Raw genomic sequence first — 12,150 nt, 5'->3', positions numbered from 1 at the left:
CTGATGTTTTAACTTAGACGACATTAGATGCCCCTTTTCTTATGATAGTGCATGCGGGGGTATATGGTCATTTTATTTATTCTAGAATTGGGATCCCTTTTTTTTATTTTTTTAATGACCTGAAATACCCTCCAAATGTAGCCTTTAGTACAGTTTGAAATGTCAAATAACCGACCCGATCTGCCTCGTTAGACTGCCCCACTTATTAACCTCTGAGTTTGTTCGGTCATGACTATCATTTTAGAATTAACTAAGGTTCTTCTTGACTAGGAAATTGTTGTACCAATCCGAGCGATTAACATTCGAATAAGAATACAAGAATGCGAGAACGAGAGGAAGGTAGAGAGACTCGAGTAATTCTTCTCCTAGGATTTTACATCGAAAGGTTTGTTTCTCCAACTAACGGGTGGTTCGGAAGTGGCGTAAGAGGGGGAATTCTTTAGGGTTTTTGCTTGTTTATTTTTTTTTCGCCGTGGTGGTTGTTATCGGGGAAACAGTGAGTTCGTAGTCGCTTTCTTCTCTCTAGCTCTGGCTATTGCTTTCGATTACTTTTTATTGGGTTGGAGAATTCAAAGGGAGGGGAGTCATTCTAGGGTTAGGGTTTCGCCTGATTGGTCTCTCAGAACTCTCTTCAGAGCTCGAGCGATTGGCTACCGACGCCGCCGTGATGCGAAGTGATTCTTTGTTTGTTCCGAATTCTGTGCTCTCCTCCGATTGGTTTATAGTTTATATTCTCAGAAAGATGAGCACGTGATGTTTTTCTTTTTCTTATTTTATGAGATTTATTTGGATTTTTTACTTTTGGGAATTTTGATTTGGTGATATTAGGATTGGACTGGCTTTTTGAGGTTTTAGGGTTCCAGTAGAGATATAATTTGCTTAAATTTATTTTCTCTATATTTTTCGCTTACTGAGTAATATGTTTAGGAATTGCAGGTATTGCAAATTTGGGATAATTTTTGCCGATTCCACTGTACTCTTTAGTTTAAATTTTTATGCTACTTCTCTTATTTGAAATTCCTTTCTCTTCGAGTCGGTTGAATTAAGCAGAGGGGATATGATGCTTCTTTTCCCAATTTATTTTATGTTATTTCTTCATCAAATTCTCTTTCTGCTTCTTTCCTCTTCGTAACTAAAACTATTTATTGCTGCTGCAAGTTAATTTAAAATCTAAATCCACGTTAAATTGTTTGTTGTGATTGTGATCGTCTTTTACTGATAGTTAGATTACAAAGACAATTCTTTATGTGGTGCTTGTTTTTTTTTTCTTGTTTTCTGATTGCGAGCATATATCTTATAGTTGGTGAGGCGGTAAAAATTTGAAGGTTTAGAGAACGGAGCCATGGGATCTCAACCGGAGGGAACTAGTTCAGTAGAGCCGGGGGGACAAACTACTCTGGCTTCCACTGTAATTGTGCAGCCATGGTGGAGGGGTCAAGGGATTGGCTCCATGCCGCCAGTTGTCGTGCTAACTGAGAGCGACTCTACAACAAGTTCAGCTGATCACCAAGCTGGAGGTTGTATCCAGTCACTGAGTGATGGTGCAAAAGGCGATCTTACTAAGCAGACGACAAATAACGGGCAACAAAAAGGTTAAATTCATTTTGACTAGTGATCTATTTAGCTTTTAATATAGAGGTGCTAGTTTCTGAATTATTCTGATGCTCAATATTACTGACCATGGCAAAGTTTTCAAAAGCATATGATTGGAGACTTCAACAGGCCTACTAAGTTAGGTGACTTATGTCAAATCTAGGCTTCATGATCATCCATACTTGAAGATATATGACTGTTGGATATTGCAGATCACATTGGCTAGCTAAACCACTTTGTTATTGGAGGCAAAAGAGTTATTGATATATCTGCAAACATTTCATCATCTATGCTATACCACAACTACTATTGCCCTCATGTTTTCTCCTTCAACTTTGAGTATGTATATTGTATTCTATGGACCATGCTAGAATTGTACTCATTCTCTTGGCATTTTCTCCTCTGAATTTGTAGAAGCAAGACTAGGTGCCTTGGAAATGGTCATATGATTGAATTGCATGTAGTTGTTTTTGGTAATAAAGTTCCTGAATACTTGTGTGTTGTTCAGTGTTAGATGTATTCAGTTTGATCCGTTGTCTGTATTAGATATTCGTTAGCCAGAACATTGTGCAATATAAGGGCATAAGGATCTTCACATAATTGTGTTTGCAGAATGAACATCACTCACTGCAATTTTCTTTTCCTGTTTGTGTTTTCTCTGATTGCACTCTCACTATCAAGTGAAATGATTTCAGAAGACCTGATTGGCTGAACATATTTAATTATATTTCATCATTCTTTTTCATTATTTTCCACAATTAAAAGTACCCAAGATGAAGAGATACTCTTTCACGAATGAAACTTTTGTTTCATCTACTATTACTGGGGCTTTCCCATCTTTCTGAGGCAGCCTAGCTGGAGTAAGAGTGCAGTCTGACATGTTTCACATTCCAATCTATCAAATTAGAGATAAAAGTGATGCATGATGACTTTTTTTTACGAGCACAAACATGATATAGGCATGGTGAGGATAAAACAAGATATCAAAGTCCGAACAAAAATATAGAACAATAAGAGTAACCAAATGTTTGGCAAAAGTACCATTCAATTATAAATTTATATACTTCTCTTGACTGACAAATTTATCCGTGCATTGTGATAGAAAGACTGGGTGATTCTTACTAACAAATGTTGTCCTTTTAATGGTCAGAAGGAAGCCTTGGGCAGGAACACCAGCATGTACAGCTTGTCTCATCTGTCATGCCTCCTGTGATGCCAGAGTTTCTAGCACCGCATACCCAGCTGGAGCTTGGTCAATCAATTGTGCGATTCTTTCCTTCCTTTTCCTCTTTATTGCAGCATTTTATGCTTATGTCATTCATCTATTTATTTGTCCACAGAATTCTTTGTTGGGTAATTGATGAAATAGTTAGTGTTTACCTATTCTTGTTTAGCTTATTAGTTGTATTTTATATTTTTCAATATCTTTCTGCAGGCTTGTGCAGCATATCCTTATTCGGATCCTTATTTTGCTGGAGTCATGACTCCTTATGGAGCTCAAGCTTTGGTATGTTTTTATGATAGTGTTGGTGAGAAGAAAATTATGCAAATGTATAGATAGCCATTTCTTTACACATCTATTTTGTGTAAATGTAAAAGTTGTCAATCATTATGGTTAGTACTATACATAGCTAAAGTTTAAAAGGATCCCTAGTGTTACTTGTGTCTAGTAGGCAATTTTGTAGTAGATAAACACTTTAGTGACCTTGGCATGCCTGTTGCTTATGCAATAGCAATTACTTCAGCTTTCTGATGTTTTCTTTTGTGTGTTGAGAATTGTGTTTTGACGAATACTATTTTACTATGTCTTTCTAATGTCTCTGTATCACTGGTCAATGACGTACGAACCTAGCACATTCTACTGTCATGGGGTTTGCCTTCTGTGCTAATTGTTGCGGTCAATATGATTCATGCCTTCTCCATGTCACTAGCACGACAGTCAGCCATACTTCAATCTTGAAGCAGTAAAAACCTCAAGTTTTTCATTATCTGGGTTGTTAACAACTGATGGACATTAATAGCCATACTCATTTTAGTCCATCAATCAAGTGGAATTTGGTTTTCCTTTTAGGTGTTGCATGTCACCTTTTTCTATTTTATATTATCATTAATCTGTTTTTAACTTCTTTCATTGATTATTACCGCCATTTTATTAGTTTGAGCACTTATATCATGATAATTTCTCAATATTGTTTTTCTATGTTTCAAGCCTTGTATTAATTTGAATATTTTACATCACAATTCTTTGAAAATAGCATTCTATCATGTTGATAAATGACTTCGGATTTTCACTATACTACCAAACTATCAGCCTACTATTGTTTAGTGATGCCAATTTCAAGCCTAGATTATGGAGGAGGTTGCATTAGATATTGATGTGGCCTCGGGATAAGAAAGCATGCCAAAACAGGAAAGTTATGAAGGTACCTAAATCCATGCCTAAGGAAAAAGATAGGGCCTCAATGAATCTATTTTTCTAATTTCAATTACCTTTTCCATACTAGCTTGGCTAGATAGATAGGAAAGATATAAATATAATCCACGAAGCCATGGGAGAAAGAAAATCAAATCCACCTAGTTGTGGGGGAAAGAGATCTACCTAGTGGGAGACGAAGAAAGTCCACCTAGTTGTGGGGGATAAATAAAATGTGGATTCCACCACAAATGAGAAGAGGAAGGGAAGAGAGAAGCAGAAGAGGAAGAGGCGGCGAATCCTCCACAAGAATAATATTTTCAAATACCCATGATTTTCTCTTCTTCATTTTTAGAATTCCTATTTAGATGAGGAGATTACATGACACCTAAATTTACTAGAATTTTTTCTATTCTAACTATTACTAAACTAGGACTCCTTAAAAATCAACCAAATCTTAACAAAACTTGTCTAAAAGCAAGATAACAACTAAATCTCCTAGATTTTAGGAGTTTAACCCAAAGAGGACACTAAGCCAAATCTAATTTTTAGATTAAAAAAATGTTAAAATGAAAAATCTTATTCTCATCATTTGCTTTTGTTACGCATATCTCTTCTCAAGATTATCTTCCTGTCATATGATAACTCGATAATTATGCACTTGATCTATGTATTTGTGAACTAGATTTCCTTTATGATTGATTCCAATGAATCTAAACTTGCTTTGATGCTAAGTTGTTGTGGTCTTGGGATGAGAAAACATGCTGATATGGGGAATGATGGAGAGGTACCTACATCCATTCGCAAGGAGAAAATATAGGGCCTCAATGAATATCTTTTTCTATCTGTACCTTTTCCATACTAACATGATTAGATAGATAATAAAGTTAGATGATAACCTATCAAGCTATTGGGAAAAGAAAATCAAACTCACCTATTTGTGGGTGAAAGAAGATTAGCCCACCTAACTTGTGGGGAAAAGAAAGCCCACTTAGATTGGGGTGGATAAAGAAAGTGTGGGATCAACCACAAAAGGAAAGAAGAGGAAGAGAGAATGAGAAGAGGAAGGAAGGGAAAATAAACATGGAATCCTCCACAAGAATATTATTTTCAAGTTTCATGATTTTCTCTTCACTTTTCAGAATTCCTATCAAGATGAGGAGATTACATCAAATCACTACCTAAATTTGTCAAAATCTTTTCTAATATAATTTATAACTAAACTAGGACTCTTTTAATTTAAAACTCAGCCAAATCATAACAAAAGTTATCTAAAAACAAGATAACACCAAATCTCCTAGATTTGAGGAGTTTTAACTAAATAGGACACTAAAAATAAATCTAATTTTAGATACAAAATTAAATTCTGAAAATTAGCAAAGAATGAAATTTTAGTTCTCATCACATAGTTAGCTTGACAGTCCGTAAAAAGATTTTACTGGGAAACCTATGAAAATAGATCTTTACAGAATTAAATTGGCATGTAACCGTTATGGGAAAAAATTATTTAGGCAAGAAAAACAATTAGTCGTGCTAATGCTTTATGTATCTCAGGGTAGTGGGTAAGTGAGAATTGCAAAAGTTGTCTAGTAGAGATGAGAAATTTGAGATTAACAAGTGTTCTTACTATTAGATGGTACAACAAGAAATGCAGAAAGGACATCAAGAATGGCTAACAGGAAATACTGCAATAACGGGTCCTACAACTCCAATATCCTCAATCAACTTTGTAGTCTCGTAGGTTTATTCTGATTTTGTATTATGGCTTGATATAATTTCTTTTGTCATTTGCTTCAGGGATCTTCTTAATATCTCCTATTTAGCTATTTTAGCAGTTCTTTAATATTGTCTTTTGTTGAATTTTATCAGACTTTAAGATTTTCTTAATTACAACTGTCTTTTTATGCTTTTCTTAAAATACCAGTACAATTGGGGAAGGTTTGTCATAAATGGCGTTACAATTACAAATATTGGTCCTATGTCTTTAATTCATTCTTGATATCTGTCTTCTAGCTATTATAGAGCACTTTCTGTTGAAAGTGTAGTCCTAGTTTAGAGTTCAGCACTCTTTCTTATCTAAGTATCAACATTTAGTAAGCAGAATATGCCTGAGTTGTTTCAGGTGCATCAGTTGCCTGGATTGCCTCACACACGTATGCCATTGCCTCTTGAAATGACTGAAGAGCCTGTGTATGTAAATGCAAAGCAGTATCATGGGATTCTGCGGCGGAGACAGTCACGTGCGAGGGCTGAACTCGAGAAGAAAGCCATAAAAGCTAGGAAGGTAAATGCAACCTATTTGATATTCTTTTGCTCATAATTACACTTACTTACAGATACAGTAAAATGGTTTTTTATAATAACAATGTGAATGATTATATATGTTATGATCTTCTAAAATGAAAAGAATTTCAAGTATCTTCTTTATTTTGAGCATAATTTACTAACCTCATTGGACATCTGCCGGTGTAATTGGTGTGTGATATAATTACTGAGGATAATTTAACAAGAGAAAAGATAGATCTGTTTCTGCAATTCAAAACATGTGATTCTTTGTATATATTCCTTGCATACTGTGATCATCTTTGAAATCTCAAAAAATAGGTGAAAAAAAATTCTTTCTTGATTTCACAGGCTCATAGTTTTTTATTACGAATGATGATAAGTAATATATGCCTCTTAATTCATCCTTTCATGGGCAATAGTGTCAAGAAATTTGTGGTCAATTTATTATAGCGGGAATCATGTCATCAACTAATACAAAACCTGCAAAGTAATAACTTATGAGTTACGAATATAGCAATGTGAATCATTCAAGTTTTTCTAGATACATAGATACAAGTTTTAATCATTCAAAATTGGTAGTCCCCTCTTATTTGGATCAAACTTTGTTGTTGGCTTTGACTTTAAGAATTGAGAAGAGAAAATTTTCCACTGCACTTGACAGAAGATAACTCTAATCATCTGTGTTGGATGCAGAAAAAGTAGAACGGAACACTGGTGATGTTAGGTGGAATTTTTTGAACTTAAAAATGTGATGGAAGCATCGGATAGATGAGTGTTGAAATTGGTGATAAATATGAGGAAAAGATTGCACAACCTTTTAGATTTGTGTCAGGAACTTTGATCTAGGTTTGTGCAACTATGGAAAATTTCTGGAGAATTACCTCCACAAGAGAATGAAATCATAGTCCAATAAACTCTATTACTAGTAAGCAATATTTTGAAAGGCGGCCGCGGGTGGCGGGCGGTCACCCCACCGCCTAGCACCTAGGCGGGTGACAAGGTGGTCTAGCATTTTTAATATAAAAAAAATAAACATATATAATACATATATATAATATACATTATATACTTATATATAAGTTGTAACTAATATATTATATACAAAAATTTTAATAGTGCACTAAACTAAAATACTAAATAATAGTAATTCAATAGAAATGTGAGAAAAAGATTAACACTAAAAGTTAACTCACTGTTAATCAACAAATTAAGTGATTAACATTTAACAGTAACACATTTTCCTTTAAAAAAAACATTCAATAGAGACAGAGAAAATTAAGGAATAAACAATCTTAATTAACAAAAACAGAGAAAAAACATTCAACAGAAATAGAAATATTTAACAGATTAGCAGATAATTACTTCTCTAATTGAAATGTTAGAAACAAAGACAGTCAGACAGAAAGTGAGGCTGTGAGAGAAGAGTGAGAGGGAGAGAGTGAAAGAGAGTGTGAGATTGTGAGAGAGTGATTGTGTGAGAGGGAAAGAGGATAATGGCCGATACCTTTGCCCCGTGGAAGGGAGAGCCGGAGAGGACGTTGTCGCAAGCCACCGTCGTCCGCTTCGTTGCTATTGCCGCAAGCCACCACCTCAGCTGCCTCGTCGCTCGCTGCCACCGATCGTGGAAGGGAGAGCAGGAGATGATGGGATTAGGGATTTAGGGATTTAGATAAGAGAGTAGCGAGAGAGAGGGGCGTAGCGAGAGAGAGAGGAGAGTTTTAACCTTTTATATAATGGTTAATGGATTAGTTATTTTTAGTGGATATTTGATCCGTTATAAAAACCCGATAAGGTTGGTTGGCGGGCCGAAACGCCAGCCCAGCCTTATCGGGCCGCACGGCCCGCCAGGCGCCTTTTGGTGCTCAGGCGGCCCACCAAGGCGGCAAACTGCCTTCCACAAGCGCTAGGCAAAATAGTGGGGCAGCCACTCGCCTAGCGCCTTTTGGCACTTAGGCGGCCGCCAAGGCGATAGAACACCTTCCACGAGCGCCAGGCAGAATAGTGGGGCGGCCGGTCTGCCACCTTGCCATGGCGGCCGCTTTTTTTGCTTTTCAATACTATGCTAGTAAGCAGATGATATTTATAGATTGCAAAATTATAGTAGGAACATGTCAATAGTCAAAGTTTATGCTTTAGAAAATAAAGGATGGAATGCTTAGAACTAGATCTTGGAATTTTAAAGGAAAGATAAAATGATTCTACAAGCAAATAATAAGAGAAGAATGGAAGCTAGAATCTTATAATGTAAAGGATTAAATCATTGTTTTTAGCAACTTAAACCTTACATAAGATGGTGAATTCACATGTTTCTAGAGTAGGTGCATTCATTGAGTTCGAATCCTGTGTGGCTTATTGGTTTTTTAAAATATAGAACTTTTACTATATAAAAATTCATGTCTTGAGCCTATTAAATTTTTTCTCTTGGGGATATAAAATTAGGATTATTAGATTATATGATTAAACCGCTCTCGATCAGCTTTAGCTTTTAGAGAAAATTGTGAGATTACTGATTACATATTTGGTCATGTTATAAATTGTAGATGATGAATGAGTAATATTGTAGCAAAAGCTGGTGATGAGTTATAATTTAATACAAAGGGCTCAAAAATGAGTATCAAGAAAAGAGTGTGGGACTCGAAAAAGTTATTAGGGATATCATCAATAAGGAGCACATGTGGAGCTATGCGAGTATGATGAGTCACTAATAGCAGTTGTGGTAATAGCTAACCCAAGAAAGAACACTTGGTAGATAGAATGGATAGTTTTGTGCATTCATGAGGAGGTGTCAGGAATTAGCAAGAGAATATTGCAGTCTGGTGGTGTGGAGTACAAGCAGTGATAGAGAGACACTATGGCTATTAAAAATAAAGTCTGTGGTCTGGAATATCAACAATCATATAGAGAGACACTAGAGAGCAAATGAAGGAATAAGGTTAGTTAAGATAAAGAAGGGAAGGAAATCCACAGATCAAAATGTGTGAGGAACGAAGGATAAGGGAAAGACAAATTCTCACATGGAGAAACATGTTTGATTTATAGAGGCCCAAGAAATTTATGCTTTAGTTGGATATCATGGTGTGCAACCACTTTGACCTAACCAAGCTTTGGATAGAATGTGATTCCACCACACCACCTTGCAACATGTCATTGAGAGGTCATCTGGTGTGCCATGGTGCCATAGTTACTGGCAATCTGATGCCTCAACAAGTTATCTTCTACTTGCCTCTCTCATGTATCATTGTATCTTGTGAAGCCAACCTACTTGCAAATTGGCTGCCTCGTAGTGTGAAATCCTCTCATTTTCTTAGTTTGAGATGGCTTGGACCATCTTGCTTTTGTGGATCTTGTATGTGGTGCATAGGTCGGTTTTTGAGGTCTCCTTTTAGACCTTTCTCTTTTAAGGCATTAAAAAAGAATACTTGTGGCATTTGACATTATAGATTAATTATGATGTTTCAAGTTTCTTGTTCAATGAAACTTGGTGAAGCAATTATGGACTCCATAAGTAGAGAAATTATCGCGTTTAGTTAGATCACTGTCTGAAATTTCACCTCAGATGGAACGATATTATTTGTAACTCACTTAAAATTAAGGCAGAAACTCATTAATCGAAGTCGGAACCCACAAGATTGCTGGTTTTGATTTTCCTTATGGACCGTTATCGACTAAAAGTATTTTGGCACAAATTTTACGGACCCCTCTTGGGGTCAAAATAGGAACCAAGACTTTGAACCATGGTTAAAAATAGATTAGTGTGGACTCATTCAATATCATGAATGTGCATAAATTATCACTGAGCATAGTAGTGAACTTGAGGAATATTTCAAGCTTTTGTTTGTGTTTTTGCAGCCATATCTTCATGAATCTCGACATCAACACGCAATGAGGAGGGCAAGGGGTTCTGGCGGTCGATTTCTAAACACAAAGAAGGCTGATGGTAATGCTTCCAATGAAGGGGGTACCTCTGGTGAATCTTTTCCGATGCAATCAGCTGGTTCTTCCATTTCTGAGGTGCATCCTTCTGAAACATTAGGAGAACCAGCTAGTTCTGTTGGCAAAGTAAGTACAGAAGCTAAAAAAGGTAAGAACATTAAACAAACTGGTACAGGCAACAATGGCATCTACCATGAGCGTCCTGGTTTCCAGCTATCATCATTCCAGTCCAAACCTAGTGAGTTGGTGGAAGAAGACGACCACTTGGGACAACGGCATAGTGGCATCCTGGTGGATCGACCACCTAATAGGACTGTCGCAATCCAGTAATAATCCTAAAGTATGACCAGTGCTTCCAGGGTTGTTCCTTGCTTTGTCATATATGTCTGTTTTGTATTTTCGAGTTTCTTACACATTTTAGTTGATGTAATCTTTGCAAGGCTTTTATCACATGTGACGCCCACTGAGATGGATGGTGGCAGGAGGGCAAGTTGGAGGCACGTTGTTCGAATTGGAGGCATGTTTGGTGCATCTTATGGTTTCAGGCAATTCATTCTTGGCTTTTATCTTTTTCTTTGTTCTTTTCTTGTTTGTTGGGAGAAACAAACAGGAGATAGCTGTATTGGTCTGTTCGGTGTAACACTTTGACCTATTGCACTGTGTAACATATGTGAAAATGAAACAACAGAATTGGGTAAGCTGAAGCAGCAATTAACAAGATGGATTCGGACTGCACATTGTTTACTAGTCTGAACATGAAGCTTTTGGTATTCAAAATTAGTGTTCAACTTGTTAGCATTACGGAAAACTACCCCTGAGTGGTTTATGTGCTCATGCTCATGAATTTCTCTGGCATTTGGTACTTTAAAGTGGCATTTATCTTATGCATTACTTTAAGCGTTTAGCGGTAATAAATGACATGACTGGGTCAGTGGTTGCAGGTGTTAAATATGTGTTACGAATCAGATCTGGACCGATTCAGATATAAAAAAATTATGAAAATTTAGGTGGAGATAACCTTATGAGATAGGGTTCTAATGGCTCTGGTTTCACCTAAATTGGAGGTTGAGATGAAAAGATAAAAATAAAATAGTAGAGATAGGTCAGAGAGGGTAAAACGATAATTATTCGACATTGTGATGGTCGTCGGAGGATGGTGGACAGCTAAGAATGGTGGTGGATGGTTGTATTGTAGGGTGGCTGTTGGAGGTAGAAAATGGCTAGGGTTTTGAAGGTTGGGGTGTTTCTATGACTATGATCTATCTCTAGAAAGATAAAGTGATCTAACGAGTAGATAAAAGATAAGGACGAAAATAATAATTGGCTAAATTCATATTTCTTCCAATAATAATTATCAACACATGTTCATCCCTATTTATAGGAGTGAAATCTCTAGCGGATTGAATCCACATGCGAATTATCCGATTTATTTAAATTTTAAAATAATAAGATAAAGTTAAGTAACCAACTCGACTCGACTCGACTTAACCTATGTAGTCGGATCGTAACAATCCACCATGCTTCTGACACTTTATCTTCGAGGTGATTAGTTTCTCACGTACTTGTACTCATACAACTTGTCTTGCCAATTAGTGGATTCAGGTTTGTCTTCCTCGAGTTTGCCTAGGAATATGATGTGGGCTAGCTGACGCTTGTATTTATGTGATACGATCTCCCCTTTTGGCTAAGGCTTGATCTATTCTGATTTTCAGATCTGTCATGAACTTTAAAAATAGATCCCGAAAGATTCAGTCGTCGGATCGACGTGAAATTTTGATATGTTGTAGCCCCGAAAAAAGAGCTTTCCAACAAATCAAGTTTCAGGTGAATCGGACGGTGGGATTTTGAGATATCGTCGGATTAGTGGACGAACGTTGGGGAGTCCGTCTTAGGAACCGTGGATGGAGGCATGAGATCCTTGGTGT

The 12,150-nt window shown here is 36.6% G+C and overlaps 1 protein-coding gene across 3 annotated transcripts; it reads left to right on the top strand.

The window, feature by feature from the left end:
- Positions 1–236: 236 nt before the first annotated feature.
- On the top strand, positions 237–10,972 carry LOC140773363 (nuclear transcription factor Y subunit A-1-like). 3 transcript variants are annotated; one of them, XM_073115868.1, is made up of 7 exons: positions 237–385; positions 1,301–1,592; positions 2,744–2,856; positions 3,029–3,100; positions 6,129–6,290; positions 10,142–10,565; positions 10,666–10,972. In XM_073115868.1, exons 2-6 carry the CDS (start codon positions 1,343–1,345, stop codon positions 10,553–10,555), a joined length of 1,011 nt encoding a protein of 336 aa, XP_072971969.1. In that variant the 5' UTR covers positions 237–385; positions 1,301–1,342; the 3' UTR covers positions 10,556–10,565; positions 10,666–10,972. The 3 variants fall into 3 exon arrangements, with proteins under 3 accessions (XP_072971969.1, XP_072971968.1, XP_072971970.1); XM_073115867.1 differs by lacking the exon at positions 237–385 and adding an exon at positions 526–684; XM_073115869.1 differs by lacking the exon at positions 237–385 and adding an exon at positions 526–684 and having other exon boundaries at positions 10,647–10,972.
- Positions 10,973–12,150: the final 1,178 nt, after the last annotated feature.

This window comes from Typha angustifolia, chromosome 13, assembly GCF_048772165.1.
Source record: "Typha angustifolia cultivar Huaian chromosome 13, ASM4877216v1, whole genome shotgun sequence".
Taxonomy (NCBI): Eukaryota; Viridiplantae; Streptophyta; class Magnoliopsida; order Poales; family Typhaceae; genus Typha; species Typha angustifolia.
The sequence above is the reverse complement of the archived record's forward strand: the minus strand, read 5'-3'. Positions and strand labels throughout refer to the sequence as shown.